At 41.4% G+C, this 26,760-nt stretch overlaps 1 protein-coding gene across 1 annotated transcript in view; it reads right to left on the reverse strand.

Moving 5' to 3' along the window:
- Positions 1-26,760, reverse strand: part of LOC122559510 (A disintegrin and metalloproteinase with thrombospondin motifs 20-like) — a 373,826-nt gene that overhangs the window by 60,112 nt on the left and 286,954 nt on the right. Inside the window, exon 29 of the mRNA XM_043709081.1 lies at positions 6,205-6,372. Within this exon, the coding sequence (XP_043565016.1) occupies positions 6,205-6,372 (168 nt within the window). The remainder of the gene's footprint in view (positions 1-6,204; positions 6,373-26,760) is intronic.

The following is a 26,760-nucleotide window of genomic DNA, read 5'->3' on the forward strand; positions in this document are numbered from 1 at the left end:
GCATGATTTCCCTTTCAAACCTTTTGTCAGTGATTGAAAACGGAAAGTCAAGAGACGATATCCAAGCAAAATTAGACAGGGGTACTTTTGAGTGTGTTGGCTTTCACACACAACATAGGTTTGTAAAATGAAAACAAAGGAAGTATGACATTTTCCATAGCTCTCTACAGCTCTTTCCAAGAAGGGTGCATTTATCCAACGTGCCTTTTTGAAAGATTACTGAAAGAAACAAGTCAAAATAGAATAAAAAGCAATACGATTTTGGACATTGTTTTTTGATGGTTGGTAAATAGACTCCTTTCTTCAGAATATGAAAGCTATGTTATTCTTTATTGCCAAAAAAAAACAAATACCCTGGCAATCTACCATTTTGATTATTTTTGTCAAATATTCTTACATTAATGCTGTTGATGAATGATTATCTACAACCTACCTGAATTCCTGGTTACATTTGGTTAAAATGCACTCAGTGAATATGGCATGGAGTTTGAATCTCTGCCAATAGCAATGTAGAATGAGCATTGGGAAAGTCATGCATCTACAGTGGGATCGTGCTTTGATTTTTAATTCATGGAAAACGTATATGCCATGGGTAGAATTAGGAAGTTTGATTTTCTAATGCGCTATTGGTTGGCATGGACGAGTTGGATCGAAGGGTTTGTTTTGAGCTCTATGACTCTATAATTGTATAGATTCTTAAGATTCTCAGTTATGCATACGCAAGATCATCTTAGATGGGTTATTTTTAAAAACTGGACTTGCACTTATTTGAGACATTTCAAACTCAGAGAAGATTGAAATAGAGAAGTACAGATCTTCACCCTGTCTTTCCTATTTAGTTAGATCATATCTCTAATAAACCTGCCACTGCTGGTAAGTCCCAGTTGATATCCCAGAAATTTGGGTCCATCATGTTTTGATACATATCCCGCCAGTTTGAATGAAGATATGTTTCATTTTGCAAACAGCTGAAGTACAAAAACACCCCAAATATATCCAGTGAATTAATTCTGGATCAGTAAGAAAGAGGCATTGTGACCTCAAACAGCACCTGTCAGTTTATGGAAAATACATCATTACACAGACCAGCAAAGAGTTTTCTCTTGTAGGATAAACTTCACAAATTCGAGTTTGATTATCTCCTATTAGCCTAGCTGCACTTTTCCCAGGTAAACTTGCTGGCTGTCATTTCCTTGGCTTATTGTTCTATGGCCTGGACATCCTGCACAATAGATCTCCCATGAATAAAGTTATTATTCATGATTTCTTTAGCTCTCAATTCACAAGGGCTGTGCTGACCTAGTGATCTAAGGTGGTCTATAGCATAACCTGGAAATCTGGTTTTAATTCCAGTTCAGCTGACATTTTCACCCTAACTTACAGCACTGGATTCACAGAATTCAAGGTCAAAGTTCTCCTTTAAGATGCAACGTGTCTCCGACACATTTAATTGACAGCTTGTTCTGATGGCGGGTCTCATCTGAAACATTTTTATCCTGACCCAGGGAAATTTGTGTGCTTTAGGTGCTGTTGCATTGAAAAAATTCTGAATGTTTTCTTTGTTGCAATTTCAATTTCAAATTAAACTTCACTTGAAGTTGCACAGAGAGAATGAAACTCTTTCTCCTCAAAATGAGCATAGCTTCTGCAGCAATAGAGTTAATATAGAGTAGCATAATGAGCAAACAATGGATTATCAGCACTTTGAACCAGGCCTGTGCCCAAGGTCCCTCTGACTGTTGGGAATATAATTCCTACAGACAGATTCAATGACATTGGGATTTCGTTTCATATAATTTCTTTTGGTTCTATTGCAATTGACATTTGTTTTTATAAATTATTATTTTGGCCACTTTATAACAAATGAATATTTCCCAATTAGTTTCACAAGGCTAATCCAGCCACTTATTTACAGATCAATTACAAATATACGACTGAGTAACTGTCCATCTTGCACGGCTGATTTTTGGACTGATATATTTAGGAAAGGGCAGTATTTGTAATTAGTCAAGCCAAGGGACTTGGAGTTAAAACAAAAATTTGCTGCAACTTCAGCCGTCTAGCCAGAGAAAGAACTAGGCCCTGCGACTCAGGAGGATTAATGTTTAGTCCTCATGACCGTCATATTTTTAACAGGAGTGAAATAATATGCACTCTTCATCATCAAGTGGTTAGTTCAATTGGCTGAATGGCTGGTTTGCAATGCAGAGTTGGTTCAATTCCCCTACGACGAAGGATTCTCATTCTCAACCTCTCCTCTGGACTGAGGTGTAGTGATCCTCCAGATAAATTACCGTCTCTCTCTCTCTCTCTAAAGGAAGAGCTGTCCCATATGGTCCTCTGGGATAATGGTGACTTTACCTTTACCTTCAGCATCACGATTAAACCAACCTCTTCACCTGAGTGACCCTATCTAAATATAAGCAACATTTACAGCTCCAGCTGTGCTCTCTGCAACTACCACAAAGTGTTGAAAAGAATGACAATTATTTTTTTCCAAGTAGACAACTACACTTGGGTTTTACTTAAGACCTGCTGAAATTTAAATAGGAAGGCATTGAATTGGAGAGATTATGATCAAAGTCTAGAAGGTTAGGTGAATGGCCATTCGAAATTGCCCACGGTGTTCAGGGATATGCAGGTTTAGGTGGATTGGCCATGCTAAATTACCCATAGTGTTCACGGATGTGCAGGCTAGTGGATTAGGAAGGGTACAAGGATAGGGTAAGGGTCGCGTGGGTTGGATGCTCTTTGGAGGGTACATCTGTGTGGGTAGCTCTTTGAAGGGTCAATGTAGACTTGATGGGCTGAATGGCCTGCTTTCACACTGCAGGGATTCTATGATGTATGCCCAGTATTCATTTCTGGGCAGTTTTGTTTGTTACCCCTGGTCTCATGAGGAATAAGAGTCAGAAGTGTGGTGCTGGAAAAGCACAGCAGGTCAGGCAGCATCCGAGAAGCAGGAAAATTGACGTTTCAGCCAAAAGCCCTTCATCAGGAATTCCTCTAATCTCAAGCATCTGCAGTGCTTACTCTCACCTCATGAGGAAATAACTCAACTGACTAAAAGCTTTCAGGAAAATCCAAAAATCCTGCACAACTCAGGAACGAAATCACATTAAGCAGTTCATAAAAGAGTGGATCAGTTTAATTACTTAGCATTTAAGGGTAGAATCCAAAACATCTGGCACTGATCCGAAAGGCTCAAGAGCTTAGTAGATTTCCCCTCCTCAACAACCCTCCATTGAAGACTACGTATTTGGTTTCAAAGCTTTTCAGAAGACAATTAAGATTGTACAGTGTGTGTTACATCTCAATCAGATAATACTTTGTATATAGTATGCATTTTCCCAGGGAGCTGGATGTGTGCTACAGATTTGAGTATTCTTCCAAAACCATTCTATCTCCAAGCCTGTACTGTGTACATTTTATGCTCTCACATCGACCCTATTATTTTAGTAAGGCTTCATTTTAAAATAAACCAATTTTGCCTCTTTATTACTTAAACTTGACCAAAATCCAATCTATTTCCCCTAGCATTTTATTCAAGCTTGTCACAAAAATGTCGCAACTAATGTCCTAATAGGAGACATGCAGGTCACAGGCACAAAACTGCAGCTGACTTGATAGATAACCTGATTTCAGATCTAAAGTCTTTAAGGATAATGTTTCATTTTAGCAGGGCTTCCCATTAAACAGCCTACACGACTTACTTTCCATTGTTGTCAGAGTTGTGTGCCACGTGGGGCCAAACTGCAAGCCCAGTTTTCCAACCCTGCCAAACCAGTATTAAAACTCCATCATCTCAAACATATTCAATTATAACTGCTCGGTACAGTTCATTCATTATCCCATGCTCCCTAGTTGACATAGGGGAAGTTTCAATTGCTTTGGCGTGAGGTGGCAGATATTTTTATGAACTCCAGCCAAGATAAAGCTGCCCTTGCCCTTCTCTCCTGCAAATTGCACTTTGTGTGTCCTTTTGTGAAGTCTCGACAATGATAAAACACTCGACATGGCTCTCTGTTCTGTCAACTGAGGGCTTACTTTGATTGCATGAAGGTTACCGGTAGCACCTTTTAAACAGCGGTGGCTAAATTTAATTAAATTAGAAGAAGAGGTTAAGAAAAGCATGAAATTTTAAATAAGAAGTGGAATTCCTTTGAACAGTTTAGTGGGATAAAAGTACAAGCAAACAAATGTCTTCAAAACCCGGTTACTGCAAATGTGTGAATGTTTAGATTATCTTAGTAATATATAAGGGTTTAATGAATTTTAGCATTACTTCCTCAGTGGTTAAATTGGCAATGAGCCCTGGTGCAGATTTATTGTAAATTGATGAAAACCTCGATGCCAAAATTGAAACCTGCTGTGATTGAACCAGTTGCAATCCCAGGAACAGAACAAACTGGGGAAGCAGAATTTCTTTCTGCTGCCTGAAACCAAGTGCATGATGTGAGAATAAAAAGGGTCTGTGTTCAATACGCAAATGAACAGCTGAGGTAGAAAAACTAAATCAAAAAGTGAATCATCTCTCTTTAATTGGGGGGGGGGGGGGAAGCATTAATGATGAAGTGCCTCATTAAAACAATGTTATATGTGCACATAGAATAACCTGTCGCTGAGAACTTGTATTATACTTTTGTATTAAAACAAAAGTCAGCCTTAACAGAAATACAAATTTAACCAAATATTGAGAAAAACTTAAAGCCAGACACAAAGGTGAGTTTGCTTTTTTTCAGGAGGAAACTGAAAATTTTCAAAGAATTGCATCCAAACTGAAATGTTAAGATGTTGGTGATGTATCTAGCACAAGTGTACAAAAGGACAGGTTGATGGGAGAGAGGTCTCCCCTTATATTTCTTTCCCCCTTCCAATGAATTCCTGATCACAGCTAGAACATCAGCAAGAATATTATGAAGAAAAGCTTATTGTTCTCATCAAGACAGAAGTAGAGTCGATGAAGAGGAACCAGTGGATGTCACACTTTGGGATTTCAAAAGGGTTTTTCAAGTCCCACACAGGAGGTTAGTAAACAAATTAAATTGCATGGGATGGGGCAATATACTGGCATGGACTGAGGACAGCACCAAAAGCAGAGATTGAAGTAAATGGTTACGTTCAGATTGGGAGGCTATAAGCAACGTGCTGCAGCAAGGAACAGCCCCAAGTCGTTCATCCATTGATATCAATGATTAGGATGTGGAGGCCAGTTATAATATTTGCAAGTGGAAATGTGAGTTGCAAAGAGGATGCAAAGAGATCTTCATAGGAACTATAATAGGCTGAATGTATGAGCAAGAGCATGGCAGATGGAATATAATGTGGACAAATATAAGGTTTGCATAGTGATTGTAATAAGGTCAGCCAGGTGGATGTTATAGACGTGAGTTCTCTAATTGGGGCTGTTAACCTGGGCCAATCAGGGAGCCCTGGCTGGCAGATACAAACAGGAATGTCAGGGGTTCTGGCTCACTCTTGGAGCCGGCTCTGAGTGAGCTGGATCAGTGTCATGTACTATGCACATGTAAATAAAGAGCGACTTGGTGACGGGATACCGGCGTAAAGGTTAAGGTTATTTCAGTTTGCTAGAAAAACAAAGGAGCAGTGTATTTTTTTCTAAAATAACAACAAATCACAATGTATTAGTGTCCAAAGGAACCTGGCCTTCGTTGTTCTTGAGTCACTGAAGGCTAATAAATAGATGCAGCAAGCAACTGAGAAGGTAAATAGTAGATGAGCCTTTATTGTAAGAGGTTTTCAGTATAGGAATTTCAAATGTATCAAACACCAGTCAAACCACACATGGAGTTTACAGTTATTGTACACTTCTGGTCCCCTGACCTCAAGAAGGATATATTTGCCACACAGGGATTGCAGCAGATATTCACCAGACTGATTCCTAGAATGGTCTTATGAGAGGTGATTGAGGTGACTAGGCCTGTATTCTCCGGAGTTTAGAATAATGAGTGGAGTTCTCATAGAAACTTAGGAAATTCTTAAATGGATAGACAGAGCAGATATAGAAAAGAGGTTTCCCTTTGGTGTGAGATCTAGAACCAGGGACACAGTATCAGAATCAAAGTCAAGCCATTTTAAGATTATATTTTTGTTAGATCTATGTCCAAAGTGAGGAGAAATGACTAATAATTTCATAAGAGAGGGAAGTTTAATAAAAAGGTTTTGAATTGCATCAGATCATACCTCCTTCCATCGAGTGGCCTTCCAGGCTGGACATCGGCCTGCTCTACACTGTTTATTGACTCGAGGCTTCTTCAAGTGCTGACAGTAACTGTTATCCACAGCTACCTGCTTCATGTCAATGCAATGGACATCCCGTTGCTTGGTGCCCTTTCCACAGCTTACAGAACACTAGAAGCAAAGCACAGGAGATTATATTTTAACATCTGAATCCTTGGAGTATAAAGGCAGTAGGAGTACACTTAAGAGAGAAATCAGAAGGGCAAAAAAGGGATATGTGATTGCTTTGGCAAATGGGGTTAAGGAGAATCCAAAGGGATTTTATTAATACATTAAGGACAATAGGTTAACTAGGGAGAGAATAGGACCCCTCAAATATCAGCAAGGCAGCCTATGTGTGGAGCCGCAGGAGATGGGGAGATACTAAACAAATATTTTGCATCAGTGTTCACTGTGGAGAAGGACATGGAAGATATAGTCAAACATGGCTTTGTGTGTGGGAAATCATTTCTCACAAACTTGATTGAGGTTTTTGAAGAAGTAACAAAGAGGATTGAAGAGGGCAGAATAGTAGATGTGATCTATATGGACTTCAGGAAGACGTTCGACAAGGTTCTTCATGGGAGACTGGTGAGCAAGGTTAGATCTAATGGAATATAGAGATAACTCGCCATTTGGATACAGAACTGGCTCGAAGGTAGAAGACAGAGGGTGGTGGTGGAGGGTTGTTTTTAAGACTGGGGGCCTGTGACCAGTGGAGTGCCACAAGGATCGGTGCTGGGTCCACTACTTTTCATCACTTAGATAAATGATTTGGATGTGAGCATAAGAGGTACAGTTAGTAAGTTTGCAGATGACACCAAAATTGGAGGTGTAGTGGACAGCGAAGAAGGCTACCTCAGATTACAACAGGATCTTGATCAGATGGGCCAATGGGCTGAGAAGTGGCAGATGGAGTTTAATTTGGATAAATGCAAAGTGCTGCATTTTGGGAAAACAAATCTTCGCAGGACTTATACACTTAATGGTAAGGTCCTAGGGAGTGTAGCTGAACAAAGAGATCTTGGAGTGCAGGTTCATAGCTCTTTGAAAGTAGAGTCGCAGGTAGATAGGATAGTGAAGAAGGCCTTTGGTATGCTTTACTTTATTGGTTGGAGTATTGAGTACAGGAGTCAGGAGGTCATGTTGCGGCTGTACAGGACATTGGTTAGGCCACTTTTGGAATATTGCATGCAATTCTGGTCCGAATAGGCTGGGGCTGTTTTCCCTTAACAATTAACCCTTAACCTACTTGCATGGGCTGAGGGGTGACCTTATAGAGATTGATAAAATCATGAGGGGCGTCGATAGGATAAATAGACAAAGTCTCTTCCCTGGGATGGGGGAATACAGAACTAGAGGTTTAGGGTGAGATGGACAAGATATAAAAGAGACCAAAGGGGCAGCTTTTTCACACAGAGGGTGCTATGTGTATGAAATGAGCTGCCAGAGGAAGTGATGGAGGCTGGTACAATTGCAACATTTAAAAGGCATTTGGATGGATATATGAATAGGAAGGGTTTGGAGGGCTATGGGCCTGGTGCTGTAGGTGGGATTAGACTGGCTTGGGATATCTAGTCGGCATGGACGAGTTGGACCGAAGGGTCTGTTTCCATCCTGTACATCTCTGTGACTTGATATAGAATGTGGGGAAATAGATGGTGACATTTTGGAAAATGTCCATATTACAGAGGAGGTGGTGCTGAAACACATACAAGTGGATAAAACCCCAGGACCTGATCAGGTATACCCTAGAACTCTGTGGGAAGCTAGGGAAATGATTGCTGGGCCTCTTACTGAGATTTCTTTACCATCGATAGTCACAGATGAGGTGCTGGAAGACTGGAGGTTGGCTAACATGGTGCCACTATTTAAGAAAGGCAGTAATGAAAAGCCAGGGAACAATAGACCTAGGATGTAGGTTTGCTCGCTGAGCTGTAGATTTGATATCCAGACGTTTCATTATCTGGCTAGGTAACATCATCAGTGGCGACCTCCAAGTGAAGCGAAGCTGTTGTCTCCTGCTTTCTATTTATATGTTTAACACAGAGGGTGGTATGTGTATGTGTATGTTTAACATATAAATAGAAAGCAGGAGACAACAGCTTCGCTTCACTTGGAGGTCGTCACTGATGATGTTACCTAGCCAGGTAATGAAACGTCTGGATATCAAACCTACAGCTCAGCGAGCAAACCTACACCCTAAACCTCAACCTGAGCTACAAACCTTCACAAACCTTGCAAGAACAATAGATGGTAAGCCTGACCTCGGTGGTGGGCATGTTGTAGGTGGGAATCCTGAGGGACAGGATTTACATGTATTTGGAAAGGCAAGGACTGATTAGGGAGAGTCAGCATGGCTTTGTGTGTGGGAAATCATATCTCATGAACTTGATTGAGTTTTTTTGAAGAAGTAACAAAGAGGATTGATGAGGGCAGAGCATTAGACGTGACCTACATGGAATTCAGTAAGGTTCCCCATGGGAGACTGATTAGCAAGGTTAGATCTCATGGAATGAGGGGAGAACTAGCCATTTGGATACAGAACTGGCTCAAAGGGAGAAGACAGAGGGTGGAGGTGGAGCGTTGTTTTTCAGACTGGAGGCCTGTGACCAGTAGAGTGCCACAAGGATCGGTGCTGGGTCCACTACTTTTTGTCATTTATATAAATGATTTGGATGTGAACATAGGAGGTATAGTTGGTAAGTTGGCAGATGACACCAAAATTGGAAGTGTAGTGAACAGTGAAGAAGGTTACCTCAAAGTACGACAGAATCTTGATCAAATGGGCCAATGGGCTGAGGACTGGTAGATGGAGTTTAATTTAGATAAATGCAAGATGCTGCATTTTGGGAAAGCAAGTTTTAGCAGGACTTATACACTTAATGGTAAGGTCCTAGCAAGTGTTGCTGAACAAAAAGACCTTGGAGTGCAGGTTCATAGGTCCTTGAAAGTGGAGTCGCAGGTAGATAGGATAGTGAAGAAGGTGTTTGGTATGCTTTCTTTTATTGGTCAGAGTATTGAGTACAGGAGTTGGGAGGTCATGTTGCGGCTGTACAGGACATTGGTTAGGCCACTGTTGGAATATTGCGTGCAATTCTGGTCTCCTTCCTATCGGAAAGATGTTGTAAAACTTGAAAGGGTTCAGAAAAGATTTACAAGGATGTTGCCAGGGTGGGCGGATTTGAGCTATATGGAGAGGCTAAATAGGCTGGGGCTGTTTTCCCTGGAGCATCAGAGGCTGAGGAGTGACCTTATAGAAGATGATAAAATCATGAGGGGCATGGATAAGATAAAGAGACAAGGTCTTTTCCCTGGGGTGGGGGAGTCCAGAACTTAGAGGGCATAGGTTTAGGGTGAGGGGGGAAAGATATAAAAGGGGCATAAGGGGCAACGTTTTCACGCAAAGGTGGTGCATATAAGGAATTAGCTGCCAAAGGAAGTGGTGGAGGCTGGTACAATTACAGCATTTAAAAGGCACCCGAATGGGAATATGAATAGGAAGGGTTTAGAGGGATATGGGCTAAGTGCCAGCAAATGGGACTAGATTAGGATATCTGGTCGGCATGGATGGGTTGGACCCAAGAGTCTATTTCTGTGCTGTACATCTCTATGACTCTATGACTCTAAATCATTAGCAAAGTGAATGGAGCCACTGACAGCGTAAGTAGAACTTGCTCACCAATAATGTGCTATTTCATGTCTAGTTTGGATTTCACCAAGATGACTAGGCTCTACACCGTACTACAGTATTAGCCTCAACACGGACAAAAGAATTGAACTCCAATGGTGAGGGGAGTGTTATTGGGCTTGATATCAAGACAGTGTTTAGCCAAGCATCAGGAAGTAATCAGCTAGTAAACAGGAGTAAAATCTTCCATTGATTGAATCAATGCCAAGCACAAAGAAGATGCCAGTGGTTGTTGGAAAACAATCATTTCAGCCCTCGGACATGACTTAAGGGCCTCTCAGGACAATGACCTGGGCCCTACTACCTTCAGCAACTTCACTAATGACATTTACTGCATTCATATGTTGAACGCGTTTTAGAAAGTTCACTTTCATTGAGACCTCAACCAACTTCTAGTGGCTGGAAACCACAGCAAAAAGCTGCCCGCAATTCATTAAAAATTGATAAATGGCTGATAGCGTCCAACTTGTAACAGGAAGGGGTCCTGTTCTGAACCCAAGATTACAGCATTATTTCAGGGCAGAATACAAAAGGTTGTCTGCTGTATAACCAGACTCACTATATTTGACTTGTAAGGTCCTGGTGTCATAGGAAATGAGAGTTATTCCACCACAACCAAAGAGAGATGTACTCAATTGCAAATTTGGGGTAGTTTTAAGTTTTGAGGGTCACATTCTTTAGGAACTATGGCCGAACAGACGAAAGAAACATGGCTTCCTCAAACATAAAAGATTGTCACGAAATCTAAGGAGCTATACTTAAAGCCTTATCAAATAACTATGACTGGGATTTAAACATCACCCTCAGTGCAGTACAGACCACAAAACACTTCACAGGAGCATTATCAGACAAGAATTTACACTGAGCCAAAAGGAGATGTGAGGACACTTGTGATTGGAGAAGATTCTAAGGAGGAATTTAAAGGAGGAGGAAGCGATAGATGGTGAGATTAAAGAGCTTTGAACTCGGACAACCAAAGGCAAATAAATCAATGCTGGGGTGAAAGAAGTCAGGATGTACAGGAGTCCTGAGACCAGACAGATGGAAATCTTGGAGATTTCACTAACCTTCATCCTGCTTCATTCATTAATTTATCCATTTTTTTTTCAAAATGCTTTCCTGATGACATGACTTTTTTTAATACATTGTCATCATTTCAAATATTTGATTTCAATCATTCCTTATAATCTTACCTATTGCTTTGATTCTTTTTCTCAATCAGTAAAGTGGTTCATGTCTTATTAGTCACAAATGATGGAAAGATGAGTCTTACAAATTAGGTTTCGTTTTGTCTTCTCCTAACCCTCTTTTAAAAAGAGAAGCTAACAAGTTGAGTGAGACACAAATGGTTATAGTGAGATGTTGCTGTTAATATGCACATAACAAGGATCTCAAATCATCTGACTGCAATTCGGCCATTTGTATCTGATTAGTTCCTCCGAACTCTTGTGTATAATGCAGCACCATGTGGCAGCTTAAATAAACTAGCTTCTGCTAACATGTTACAAGCATCCATAAAATAGGTCATATTCAATAACCAGAAAGCACAACAACACTTGTAGCCTTGTAAATGTGCAGGCTGTGGGGAGTCAGAAGGGGAGTTATTTGCTGCAGGTTTCCTAGCCTTTGCTGTAAGTGTTGTTGATGATCAACCATATCAGTAAGAGATATCCCATCACACCAACCACATAAGCATAGAGTTCAGTCAACACTGAAAATCTGTTTCTAAACTGTGTCATGGGGACTTGGCTTTTGCTATGTTCGACCAAATTATTCTACCTATTACAGATGTTATAGATAGAGCTCTACAATGTACATTAGAAGTAGTGATGGAAGTAATCCAGTTCTGAAACACATTGGGTTACAAATAGATTCACATGCTCATTCCATTCCAGACCTAGTTATATGTGAATATCATTCAGCTGTTGCAACTTACTCTGTGCAGAACAAATAAAAACTGGGGAAGAAAATAACCTTTGTTACTATTCATATGAGTTAGCCTGAATATAAACAGCATTTGAGCTCAATGGATAAGGGAATTTAATAGATTTCACAACCACCACACGTGCAAGCAAAATTAATATCTCTCTAAATTAACACAAGGAAACGGCATGGTCCTCTTCTCTCCTCCCTCACCAGCATCCCTCTCCCCTCTACCCCCCCCCCCCCCACCCCCCCCATCAATAGTAACATTTAAAAAGCTAATTGTTCTCATATATCCACTGATTCATATAACTGGATAGATTCAAACTTAAAAGTGCACTGCTGTGTATTATGTATAAAGAGCATTGGGATCACACAGGCAGCTCCATGGGACTTATTTATGACAACTCTAATTGCATGTGGAAATTCCCTCTTGCAGAAAGCACTTTAAAAAAAATCAAAAATTATGATTACAGACCTCAAGACTTTTCTCCTGTGAAGTTGTCCTAATTTGCATGTACAATTTATTAAACATAATTCTCAGCATTTTTGCCTCATTTTCTTAATATAAGATGCCTCAGTCCAGTAAAGTGTTATCTAATTGAATTTTTTTATAATTTGATTGCTTTAATACTTTGACATTGGTACAATTTACTGCAACATTTGCTTTTTACTTTCATTCAAAAAGTTCATGAAGAACCATGTGCTCTAGATCGATTGCAAATTTTGTGAATGCAGCAAAAATGCAAACACTACTGAACAGCTAACCTTTTTATGAAAGCACTCAACCTCAATGCATGGTTTATTGCTCCTTCTGATAACATATAGGACCAGTTTAATACTCACTGCTAATTCACACACTCTTACGCTCAATAAACCCCTGTTGAAGGTGTTGTATATAATTAATATTGTAACTGTGATTTTGGCTTGAAACTATTCAGAATAGTACTAATGCTTTGTTTGCTGTATTTAGCAGATTGAATAAACTGACTCTGGAAAGTATGCAGTATAATCTACTACTACTGCTGAAATGGCTCTTATTAAGGCAATAACTGGAAAGGGATGGGAGATAAAGAGATAAATAATAAGATAACCAAATTTCCTCTCCCATTTTACATCAGTAACATCAACTGGCCATTTTTGTTGTAGGCTGCCCTGTCATAGGAAGCAGAGTTGGCTACTTTTCAAACGGCAAGAGAGAATTATTGGGTGACAACAGAATTTGTTTTTTGTAGATTTTGAATTCAAGTCAACATCATTCTGACTACCTCAGAAACTCTTAGAATCTAAATGTCCTTTTTAAGTTGCTTTGGGTGTACAGAAAACAAATTTGCCATGACCTACTGGAGCACTGTTCACTTAAAATCTAGTCTGGGGATTGACTGTACTGTATTTGGCATCCTGTAACTTGTATAAACATGGTAATTACAGAGACATTCCAAACACAGGGTAAGATATCAGCTGACCTTAGTTCAAAGCAGTCTGAGAAAACCTCAGGCTGAGTTGCCTACAATGTGAGTGTCTGCTTTATTATAATGAGTGCTTATGCTCTAAAAGCTTTATGCACTTTGAAGATAGCACAGTGCACAAAGAAATCTTAAGTGCACAAGGAAGTGATTTCTCATCTCTGTAAATTATTTTTCCAGCCTCGGCTTTACAGCACATAACCATGCCTCCTGGATTACGTCACCCAACCATCCAGTATTTGTTGCTGAACAGTGGGATATCACATCCATATGGGCAAATTGTCACTCCTTTTTTTAGTGAAAACCTCATCTGCCAGGCAGGAGTTAAACAAAGTTGCTAATCCTTCCAGACAGGATGAAACGACAACTATGGCACTCCTCTCTCTCTCTTCCTGATGAACTTTTAATATCAGCAGCAACTTACAACAGCTCTCAGTTCAGGATGAATTCACTCTGTGAACTGATACTTGCAACAAAGTGGAAAGACTCCAAGGTAGGCTAATGTTTCATTATTGCTTTCCCAGTGCTCCATTTGTATACAAAACAAAATTACAGCTAAAGGCATATTTGCAGTGAGCAAAAAGACTGACGTTACAATTCTTTGCTATCTAACTTTTGGATGAAAACAACCGAGCATTTAATTCCATAAAATTATTTATGCAATCACAAATGTTTATAACCTTTGAAACCTATGTGAGTTATTTTAAAAACTCCCAGCAAGTATTATACAAATAAAAGCTTCATATTGTCCACAGGATTAACCAAAATGGTGCTATGACAAATTGGACGCAAAACGCAAATAAATGTTTTATGGAATGCATGTAAGAAACAAGTTTTCAGTCTGTAACACGAGGCATTATATACAGATACGTGAAGCACACTCAAAATGACAGTTCCATTTTAGTGTGTACACTGTTCGATTTTCATAACCCCATGTGTTTAAATAAAATGACTGTATATGTATTGTGTTGCAAATGTTTGCATGTTCTCCTTTGTAAATCTTAGCTTGCGAAGCTCAACAGATATACCTGGGAGGTCATAATGTGATTTGTTTGAAAAGTTCACATGACATCATGAACTGAGTGAATTTAAGGTCAAATAATGCCTGTAATTACCTGAACTCAGATCAGATTACATCATTCAATCATTCACAGATAGTCATATTGTTTTCAGTCTAACACTAAGCGGGTAGCATGTCGTAGTAAATTGAGGTTTAAGAACGGAATGTAGCTCTTGTTGTTATTTGCAGTGTAATACCTGGGAGATGTATAAAAACCTTTGGTTTGATAATCTCACCTCATCAGTTTGTGAATCCCACAATTAACCTAAACTTGGCTAAAGTTATTAACAAAATGTAGACTGAGAAATTACAGGCATCAAAAAGTTTTGAATAGAGTTGGAATATAACCAAAACTTCATTTTAGAATATCAACTTACACTCTGGCAGTAATTATGCCTCATTTACACTATCAATTTCATCAAACATATACAAAAGTGGCAATTAAAATCATCTGTCTCCATGCACACATAATCTGAGTCTTGACTATTTCTTTTGGGTAAGCGTGAATTTTGTCAAAATTTTTTTTGGAGGGCTTCCTGCTGCGAAAGGCCCATTCTCACCATATCTTCCCAAACCTGACTCATTAGCTACCTCGCCAACGGCATCTCTTTCGTTCAAGTCTAGCCCCATTCTACCCCACACCTTATCCAGCGCAACTCACCGGTGCCAGAATGGACCGGCATCCCAAGCACTGGCGCCATCTGCATAGTTCCTGAGATCTGCCTCAGGCATGACAGACGAGGCAAACGTGGCACCCTGTTTTGCAAGCAGGCACCTGGAGGTCCTAGTGGAGAGGGTGACACAAAGTGGAGATGGCTAATTCCCCCCAACACTGCACTCTGCTGGCGTGGTCCCAGGTTGCCAGGCGGAGCAGTGCAGTCTCAGTCATCTGGAGGGATCTGCTGCAATATCATCCAACGTAGGTGATGGACCTTCTCCATGCTGCCGGTGTGAGTTCCACCATCTTCTCTCTGATTGCTCATCCTCACCCTCTCTCTCTCTCTTTTAACCACCTCCTATCCAGTATCATGCTCTACCACTATCACTAATGCCTGCAGCACTTGCCTCATTCGCTATCATCCACCCTAAACTCCACCAGGTACCTGCTCCAACTTCCATGTCGAGAACTCTCAGCTTGCTCAGTGCATTTGGTGAGGTAGGCAGCTGCATATTGATGAGGCAAGGTCGTGAACAAGCAATAACCCTCAACAGGAAACTCCACATTCCCCAGTGAGGATCTCGCCTCTGTGCTCAGCAGTTGTAAGGAAAGTACAGCTAATTTATCTTAACTCTGAGGTAGGCTTTGCTGGGCTTCATCACATGATTCTGCCACAACTTTGGCCACAGTCAATGTCATTCAGGTCCTTAAGATTCCATGGATTTAATTAAGGAAGGTATTACTGGTAACATGCAGGGTATTATTGTAAACACTAGCTTTGTCACACTGGTTAGTCACAGCCATGTTGCTCGAAAATAGAGCACCTTTTTGACTCATGGTGAACAATGACATGAGATATCTGCCACTATCTACCTGGGAAGTGGGTCACAAGGCAGTAACTTCACCTTTGGAGTGAGATGATAGCCAAAAGATCCAGGAATTGCTACAGTATTGTGTGAAATCACTATAATCTCCATGATCATATTGTTGCTCAGTATCCAATTAAGCGATGATTATCCTGAAAATAATCTCTACCTTTATATAATAAGATTTAACAATCAAGTTAAATTCAGCAGGTGAAGTACTGCTGGCCTCAGTATTGCTGGAACAGAGTTCAATCTATGTTTGTTATCCAGCAACTGGTGAAGATTTGTATAGGCGGGGACAGGGACAAGTCTGATCTGAAGCTGCTTACAGTTCAACAGTCCGATGTGTGGCATCTAAGACCGTGTGTGAAATGGAGTATGGTGCTTGATTCCCATTGAATTGTACCTCATCAAGAGCCATTGCCTTCAGTAGAGGGAGGGAGATACCTGGGGGGGGGGGGAAGGGGGGGAGTGGGGGGGGGGTCATAAAGCGAGACAAGTGAAACACTGTCACACCTACAAGATTACACAGGATATGATGCTTGCCATTTCCCTCCACTAAGCAAGTTCCAGAACGTGACGTATCCACCCTCCAGCTCGCCGACACTGGTCAAGGAGAAATTGCTGCTGCTATCTTCATTGAGTTTTCTGGCAGGTTTCCACTGCGAGCTCAATACAGACTTGGGAATTCATACTGGGGACAATGGGGGAAGTAACAGTGCAACAGCTTGCAGTAAGGAGAAACATTGGTTTGTGTGCATAATTCAGCAAAAGGAAACCTGGTAAGTTCATCTTGCCTTCGTTGACTGCTTCAGCCCTTCAAATATTTACCTTCACTCAGCTTCTTCAACAGTGTTTGATGCTTACTCTGCTCTGAAAATCTTCCTTGCCAAGGTGATAGTACAGGAAGCTTTATTTTTGATACCACTATGTCATTATAGTCTTTCTTAAACAGCCTGGCTAGTACCCTGTGGAAGAGACAGGTAAAATCTCCACTGCTGCGAAAAAAAAACAGAATACACTCTTGGTCAGTGAGCCTTTAAATGGAAAGGAAGAGATCTGAACAAGCTTAAAGACCCAATGCTGTATCTTACTAATGGAACTGCTTGACTGGTACTCAATCCAAGTTACGCAAATCTATTAATTATGCTTGCACTTAGGTGAAACCTTTTCATCACAAAAGAACCTGGTTCCACTGTAGTTGGTCAGAAAAATCATCTAGCAATTTTAGATTAGATTAATTAGATTCCCTTCGGCCCAACAAGTCCACACTGACCCTCCGAAGAGTAACCCACCCAGACCCATTTCCCTCTGACGAATGCACCAAACACTACGGGCAATTTAGCATGGCCAATCGACCTGACCTGCACATCTTTGGACTGTGGGAGGAAACTGGAGCACCCGGAGGAAACCCACACAGACACGGGGAGAATGTGCAAACTCTACACAGACAGTCACCCAAGGCGGAATCGAATTCGGGTCCCCGGCGCTGCGAGGCTGTATTTTGACTGTAGTTATTTTGAAAATTGTTGACGTTTCTTAGAAAAGTCCTATTATGTAGAGCAGTTGTCATCATCTCACTCCTGTGCTGCAGTGAGACCTGGACTATGTGTCAATGCCAGAGAAGTGCTAGAGCAATTCCACCGACAGCTTCTCTGCTGTGTTCCCTGAAACCAATGGGAGCGCTTGCAGACAAATGTTAGTGTCCTTCTTGAAGTCTGAATGCTGTGTCTGGGTGGCTGAAAAACATTCCCCTGTCTGGTCCTGTTTTCTCAACTCTCGAAATGCCCAGTATTCCTGACAGGGCAAAGAAAACATTCAACTCTCCTTGAAGTCAGGAGCATTGGTATTAATGATGCGGTTTGCTACCAATTGTTCAAAACAACAACTTTCCCATCGTATTATGAGTCTAACTGTCTTAATGATGAGGCAGATAGTGGGAGAGAAGGAAAGAAAAATAAACAAAGATAAGCAGACCCGATTCCCGGGATGACAGGATTGACATATGAGGAAAGACTGGATTGACTGGGCCTGTACTCACTGAAATTTAGAAGAATGGGGGGAATCTTATAGAAACAGAAGTCCTAATGAGACTGGAAAGCTAGATGTGGGAAGAACATTCTCAATGTTGGGGGAGTCCAAAACTAGGGGGTCACACTCTAAGAATAAGGGTAAGCCATTCGGTACTAAGATGAAGAAGGATCTCTTCATTCAGAGAAAGTTGTGAACCTGTGGACTTCTCTCCCACGGGAAGCTGTTGGGGCCAGTTCATTAGATATATTCAAGAGGGAGCTGGATGTGGCCACTGGGGCTAAAGGGATCAAGGGATAAGGAGAGAGGGCGGGAATGGGATATTGAGATTGCATGATTAGCTGTGATCATATTGAATGGTGCAGGCTCGAAGGGCCGAATGGCCTACTCCTGCATCTATTTTCTATGCAAGTCCTGCTCTTCAGGTCCCACTACCTCATGTGGTCTCCTGCCTCATTAGGCCAAAGATCTGCAGGTTAGTTCAAAGCCGAGGACCGACAGCTGAAAATCACAACTTGGGTTGGTAATCTTCTCGGATCGAGGCACAGCCAATGGAGATGCTACCCAAACCATATTTAGATTGTTTAGTTGGAGCGGTGCAGAAATATTCAGAAATTTCTGCCTTTACCATAACCATACTCAGGCATTACACAAACCTGACTGCCACAGATACTTACAGCCGAGGAAGTCATTCACCCTTTTGTGTCAGAGCTAGCTTTCTGCTGAAGCCATTTAAAGGTGGAAGAAAGACAAAAGCAGTGAGCATATGGTCAGAGAAAGAAACTTATACCACTGTCTGACACAGTTACTGCCTTTGCTGTTTGAGTTCAAATATCTCTGGACATCGGAGTGCTTCAAGGAAAAGTTGCAACATTTAAAAGGCATCTGGATGGTATAGAGGTTTAGAGGGATATGGGCCAAATGCTGGAAAATGGGACTCGATTAATTTAGGATACCTGGTCAGCATGGATGGGTTGGACCAAAGGGTCTGTATCCTTGCTGTACATGTCTATGACTCTAAAGTAATCCCGCTGCCCTGTGTTGTGTGACACTTCTAACATTTAATCATTTTGCCTTCAAAACATTCGATAGCCTCCATTTCAACTGCACCATGTGGCAATCCTCCAACAGCTGTTGGAACAAGACACTTGTTCCTCATCTCTCTCCTCTTCACAAGTTTAAACTGATACTTCCTTATCTTGGACTGTCCAAAGCAGAGGAAATGTTCTCTTCCAGTGTTTGAAGAATGTTAGTTTTCTTTTCCTGGCATCTTCCTGCGCTGTCTATTGTTTATAATGCTCTTCGTATAAAGGCATCTCTAGAACTTCATCGAGTACTTTAACACTTCAGCATTGAATCATTATTTTTTCACTCATGTATGCCCTAAACAACTGACCTTTTAATGGCTTTATTCAATTAAATTTCTCAATTATAAAAATAAAATCCTCCATGGCATTGGGCATTGTTGATAAGCACCAGAATTACCTAATTACCCTTCTGCTGAGTGGCTTGCTCTACAATTTCAGAGGGCAGTTAAGAGTCAACCATATTACTGTGAGGGCTGGGCTTGCATGCAGGCCAGGTCAGATAAAGATGGCACATTTCCTCCCCTAAAGGACTTAGGTGAAACAAATGAATTTTTAATCAACCACTATTGAGACAAGCTTTCAATTCCAGATTTAATTGATGGAATTTACATTTGCCTCAGCTGCTATAGTGGGGTTTGCAACTAGCTCTCCAAAGCATTAATCTGGTTTATTAGATTACTAATCTAGTGATAGCACCATTATGCCACTGTCTGCTCATTTGTCCAGACCCTACAATATCATTGACCATAACCTCCCATCTATTGCCTTTCCTGCCAAAAAGTGACCTCTCACTTCCCCACAGTAATCCATCGTTGCCAACTGAATGAACAAAGTCTGATTGATGCTTTTTGTAATTAAATCATTGAATGCTTGCAGTGTGGAAACAGGCCCTTCACCCAACACTTCCACACCACCCTCCGAAGAGTAACCCACCCAGACATTTACCCCTGACTAATGCACCTAATACTATGGGCAATTTAGCATAACCAATTCACCTGACCTACACATCTCTGGATTGTTGGAGGAAACCAACGCAGACACAGTGAGAATGTGCAAACTCCACACAGACTGTCATCTGAGGGTAGAATCGAACCCAGGTCCCTGGTGCTGTGAGGCAGCGGTGCTAACCACTGAGCCACTTTGCCACCCCAAATTCTCCAGCCCTTTTAGTTTGAGATCGTTAATAGTTTTCAAAATTGTGCTCCTGATTCCCAAAATCATTAATGATGAACAACAAATATGAATCCTGGGGAACACACTGGCAACCATTCACTAATCTGAGTAGTGCAAATCATTAGGTTTCCTCTTTATTTCTCACTGGTCAAGTACATTTTCCTACATGCTGCAACATTTCCAGTTATGTCACATACCTGAAATTTGTTAACAGGTTTTCTGTGAGGCATATTATTGAAGACTCATAACTCATAACTACTATATTCCTTCCAGCTATTCAATCAGTTACTTGTTACAGGAACAAAAATAACGCCTACGTATAAAGTCTTCAACATTTTGCCAACAAGCTGGAAATATGTCAAATCAGATTCATTCAACTGTTAATCTACTCAAGGGGAGCACAATACAAACAGGGTTATTCTTTGAAAGCAATTAAAGTGCAAATGAAAATGAAGCTTATATTTTTAAAAAAGCTAGATGCTGGTTACCTAGTAAAACAACAAAAAGACTTTCAATCTGAACAACAGAGGCACTTAACCTCACAGAGCAGGGTAACACATTAAGGTTTACTTTTCCAGCTATTTCTTTCATTACTCTCATTCTTGCTGTAGATTTCTCACTTAACAAAGGCCGTTCCATGTCCCTGTCACATTCTGTCAGGTAAAGAGACAGTATTTCTAGGCATTTATTACAAACTTGTTCAACCAACAGTGTGCATTGCACCTGGTGAGGAGAAGGCATGTCTAGTTCATTGATTTGGTCCTTTGTCATAGAGTACGCCTCATGGATGTAATCAACTTCACTTGCATCAGATTCACAGAAATGTAAACATGCATACAAACTGTTATTGATCTCATGCAAACTCAACTGCAGAGAACTAAAAAGCAATCTTCATGCTATTTAATATCCAGGTTCTTAAATACCTACTGGTGGTGCAGTGTTAATGGTAATGGTGGACAGGGATCAAAGTTGAAACTTTATTGCTGGAACAGCACAGACAGGGATCACACTTGGAATGGTTTCACTCTCACTCCAGTATCAGGTTTGATGAACAACTGTGCCAGATGAATGGAGTGACACTTTAGCACGCTGTACACTCACTTCGGATACCTGAGCTTGAATCCTGCACAGTCTGAAAGCCTGGCTGTTTTTGTCAGGTTAAGGAACCTTATTGATGTAGGTTTCGTCAGATTTAATAGAATCTACTAATAAAAGCGAACTCAATACACAATGCAGAAATATTTGGCATTAAATGTTAACGAGGGAAAAACCGAGGGGTTAAATCAGGAGAGGGAAATGTCATAATGTCGCAGTTGAGAACATATGATACAATAATTATATTAACCAGGGTGACAATGTCCTGCAGGGAAAACCACTTCTAGCCACTGGCCACAATGCCCTTCCATCTTTTCTATGTTATAGGGTGCGCCAACCCACTTGAGCAAATTGACAAAGGCGTGGCCATCTCCTCCAGAGAGCATGACATCAATCGCATGTAGACAGTAAGGTGGAGGGAGCATCTACACATCTGCCCCCTACACTCCCATCCAGCTTCCACACTGACACCTTGGTTGAGACCACACCAGTGCTCAGAGGCCGAGAACAGCACAGAGATGGTAGACAGTGGAGGGGGAGGAAATCACTGCTGAACACCCCCTCCTCCCCCCAGCAGCAGAGGACCCTGCGGCCTTGTGCTGACGGACCATGCGCAGAGTGGCACTAAAGTCTACCACGCTGCACTGGCCCTCAATGCCCATGAACTGGAGCAATGCAGCCAGTTGTGGTGGCTGCCATGGAGAGTTAGGAACACGGGATGCGGAGAATCACGCACAGCTACACTTTCATTGGTCCTGACGACCCTGGGGCAAAGACAGGGCAAGAGTTTGAGAGTGAGGTGGGTTAGAGGAGCCTTGACACCCATCTTCACATGGAGACAAGGCAGTGCCTGGCGGTATCCAAGTGAAGGAGGAACTACAAAGCAGCCTCTCAGAAGCTTCCTTGCAAGTCACTTTAGGGCTGTACAGACGCTCCAACTCCAGCCTGCAACCCCCCCCCCCCCCCCCACCCCCCTACATTCAGAGCCTCCGAGGTTGAGGACAAGGAGAATCACCTTGCCTCTGGCAAGGACATCCTTGGCGCAAACATTCCCAGGGTCACCTGACCCAATCTCAAGCGACAATGGGCTCCACTGCCCAAGTTAGCTCCCTCCATCCTGTGTTCAGGGATGTGTAGGTTGGGTGCATTAGTCAGGGGTAAATATAAGGTAGGGTCTGGATGCGTTACTCTTTGAAGGGTCGGTGTGGACTTGTTGGACTGAAGGGCCTGTTTCCATACTGTAGGGATTCTTAAAAAAAGATTTTAACTTCACTCACTTACCGAAACAGTGAGGAAGAAAACACACATCCTCCACTACAACTGATGACTTGAAACCTTTTCTCATCAATTAACAAAATAGTTTCCCAAAGTCTATTCAGCATATAGCCAGCAGCAGTTGGAGATGAAAAAGTGCTCACTCAAACCTTATTCATTCTTCTAACCCACGCTCCCCAAAGATTTAACGTAAATTGATTTGTGTTTTATAACATTGCTTTACTTGTAGGACACAATGCCAATTGAAACACATTATATATCTTTTGCACATCAGTGCATTACCATACAGTTTTCATTTACTGTTTGGAATAAATATTAGCCAAATTAGGACTGATCATTTCAGAGACAGCTGTGGTAAACTGAAGGCAAATGTGGATTGCCATCCTCAACAATTGCCTATCGTAAAGATTTTCCTGGCAAAGCGGGCAAGGAGCAATCTTCATTAATACTGTGAATTACTGTAGGTAATGTAACTTTTCTTTCTTTATTCCTCCATTTTGCATCTAAGATTTGCACCTAGGTACTTTGTACCCAAGATGGCGCCGTGAGGGCCGATGTTGTTAACTTTTCACTGTACTCCTGTACTTGGAGTACACGTGACAATAAATCAAGTATTTGCTCTAACCAGTCTCTTAGCATCAGCTGTCAGAGATGGATGGTGAAGCAGTACAATAGCCCTTACACAGGAGATTTGGCTAAAGAGGATCGCTTGCTGAGATGGAAACAGGAATTTAAGGGATTAGTGGATTTAGCAAAATTAAATGGAACTCGTTATTTTCACACAAACAGTCAATCAGTCCTTGTTTTGTAAGCTATCTGTAAAAACCGTGGAGCACTAACGGTAAGTGCTTCCTCTCCCTTCACTATTTAATCCCAAAGGTAGTGAGGACAATGTTGAATGTTTTATCAGTGCTTTGACAACAGGCTGTGTTTATTTTCTGGTCCTTGTTTATGCAGAAAGTAGGAGTGAACTTTCCAGAACGTAGGATATTTATGTAAAGAGATGTGTTCCAATTGTAAACAGCCTCAATGTTTTTGGTATCAATTACTTCTCCAAGTTTTTTTTTTAAAACTTTTTCCCAGAACATTTTCCTCTCCTTGTCTTCTGCAACAACCAAAGTCAGCAGCCTGGAAAACAACTTGTTTTCAGGTGTCCATTTCTTCTGCTTGTGTGTTCTGTGAAGCACTTCAAAATCACAGAGGCTGCTTTTCTCTCTGCATTTTTCCATCCCTTGCACATCAGCATAATCAATTTTGTATACAGTAGTCTCCCCATACCCATGGGGCATATGTTACAAGACCTATTGTGGAAGCCTGAAACTGTGGATAAGAGCAAACTCATTCATTTAAGTGGGAAATTTACCTTCCCCGCAGCCCCCGGTCCCTGTTTCCAGAAAGTTCCCTATAATGGGCGGCATGGTGGCACAGTGGTAAGCACTGCTGCCTCACAGTGGCAGAGACCCAGGTTCAAATCCTGCCTCAGGCAACTGTCTGTGTGGAGTTTGCACATTCTCCCTATGTCTGTGTGGGTTTCCTCCGGGTGCTCCGGTTTCCTCCCACAGTCTAAAGATGTGCAGGTTAGGTGAATTGCCCATAGTGTTAGGTGAAGGGGTAAATGTAGGGGAATGGGTCTGGTTGGGCTGAAGGGCCTGTTTCCACACTGTAAGTAATCTAATCTAATCTAATATGTTCGGGCTGCGGTAAACCACAGGTAACTGAAACAGTGGAAAACGATTCCACGGATCCAACGGTCACCCTGTATTAGGATCAGCACTAGATATGACTAAACGTCAAATGACCAAAACACCTCACATCAGTCTCTTACTTCTGCGAAAGTGGAAGTGTTTTTGCAAAGTTCACAAGGTTTCCCCTTCACTAATAGCAGACCCTCACAGTTAAGATTCTGTGTGTTTGGAGGTGGCTTCAACTGCTCCTTGTTTAAAGACTAAAATTACGACCAAACAAATGATGACAGAAGGGTTTAAGAATTCTTGCAGCAGATGTATAAAACTACCAAAAATACCAAGTCACAAGCAAAAAAAAAAGAAATTGCCGGAAAGGCTTGGCAGGTCTGGCAACATCTGTGGAGAGAAATCAGAGTTAATGTTCCTTTCTGAGGAAGTCACTGAACCCAAAACATTAACTCTGATTTCTCCCCACAGATGTTTTTATACTTGCTGAAACCTTTCAGCAATTTCTGTTTTTGTTTCTGATTTCCAGCATCCGCAGCTCTTTCAGTTTTTAAATATACCAAGTCAATAGAAGTTTATAAAATCATGAGGGGCATAGATAGGGTTAATGGTGGTTGTCTTTTAGCTGGAATAGGTGCTTTCAAGACTAGAGGGACATTTTTAAGTTGAGAGGAGAGAAATTTTAAATGTTTAAAGAAGACATGAGGGGCAAGTGTTTTACACAGAGGGTGGTTTGCGTGTGGAATGAACTTCCTGAGGAAGTGGTGGATGTGGGTACAATTACAACGTTTAAAAGACATTTGGATAAGTTTATGAATAGGAACGGTTTAGAGCGATATGGGCCAAGAGCAGGCAGGCACAACTAGTTTAGTTTAGGATCATGTTCGGCATGGACTGGTTGGACCAAAGTGTCCATTTCCGTGCTGTATGACTCTATGACTGCATTGTTACCCCTCTGCTATCCAGATACATTTTCTTTTCTTCTGTTGTCTGATGCCTATGAAATGGTGTGATTCCAAGGCTACTGGTCCTTTCGCCTTTTAAGTACCTTTCAGTCCAATTATCACGCTAGGTACATGACAATAATGGGGGACAAAACACCAAGACAACTCCAGTCCACACTCAACATCTCCTGATACCCTAGAGTAGCTATGGTTCACCTTTAAGCACTTATACAATATAGAGTCAAAATTTACTTTCTCTTGCTATCAGACAGGTAGAAACATTAATGAATTTTGTTCACTCCAATGGTCATAAGTCTACATATTAAAAAGGAAATGGAGTTAGTTTAGTTTGTAATTTAATGTGGCACAGAGTTTTTCAACATTGAATAAGTAGAACCAAATGGAGGAAATTTAAAGAGAGTGGGGTTTTGCCAGCCACTGGAGGTTGGGTACTATTCCAAACGCACAAATAAACATTAATCTGGGTCAATCATAGCTGTCAATTCAAATAGAATCACTTCTGTCTCTTTTGGCTGTAGATAATTTGTAAAATATTATATTTCATAGAATCCCTACAGTATGGAAACAGGACCTTCGGCCCAATAAGCCCACGCCAACCCTCCAAAGACTAAACCATCCAGACCCACCCCCCTACCCTACCCTATATTTACCCCTGATTAATGCACCTAACCTACACAACCCTAGGCAATTTAGCGTGGCCAATTCACCTAACCTACACATCTTTGGATTGTGGGAGGAAACCTATGCAGACAATATGCAAACTCCACACAGACAGTCGCCTGAGGTTGGAATCAAACCCAGGACCCTGGTGCTGTGAGGCAGCAGAGTTAATCACTGAGCCACCATGCTGCTGCTGTGTAACATTACTATGGGAGAACAGTTGCACTGTGACAACTTCAAGTTACAATTCTCTTGATCCTATGGTAGAGCAGAACAATCCATTAACATGCTCATGGCCCATACATTTAGCCTGCCTGTACCAAGAAACATTACTGGCACTGTGCCCATGATGGGGCAAAGCACTACAAAGTCTTCAGATGGTAGCCCACCAGCAGATGGACCATTCCAATGCACCTGCACTGCAGGATTCCAAAGGTACTCAAAGTTAAAATTTTGTAGTTTGTTTACTGATCTTTCAAAAACATGCGAGATTCCTACAGAATTGTGGCAGTTCCAGGTAGAGTGAATGGCATCAAAGAGAGTTTCCACAAAAGAAGTTACTTCAGCCCCCCTAGAACTAGGTGCCATTGGTCATTCACTTGGTAATACTTTTGAGCCAGAAAGTTATGGGTTGAAGTCCAGATCTGGAGGCTTTACAAAATCTCCAGTGACTGCCAATCCAATGCATTACTGAAGGAGGTGCTATCCCTCAGTTCAGATATGAAGCTACCCTCCCAAGGGGATATAAGAATCACATGGCCACTCTTCACTGAAGAGCAGGGGTTATCTCTCCAATGACTGACCAACACTCGTCGCCCTACTCTCATCGCTGAAAGTCACAATCTCATTGTTGTTTGGGAGAATTTAGGCTACGTAAA

Source organism: Chiloscyllium plagiosum, chromosome 19, assembly GCF_004010195.1.
Source record: "Chiloscyllium plagiosum isolate BGI_BamShark_2017 chromosome 19, ASM401019v2, whole genome shotgun sequence".
NCBI classification, from domain to species: domain Eukaryota; kingdom Metazoa; phylum Chordata; class Chondrichthyes; order Orectolobiformes; family Hemiscylliidae; genus Chiloscyllium; species Chiloscyllium plagiosum.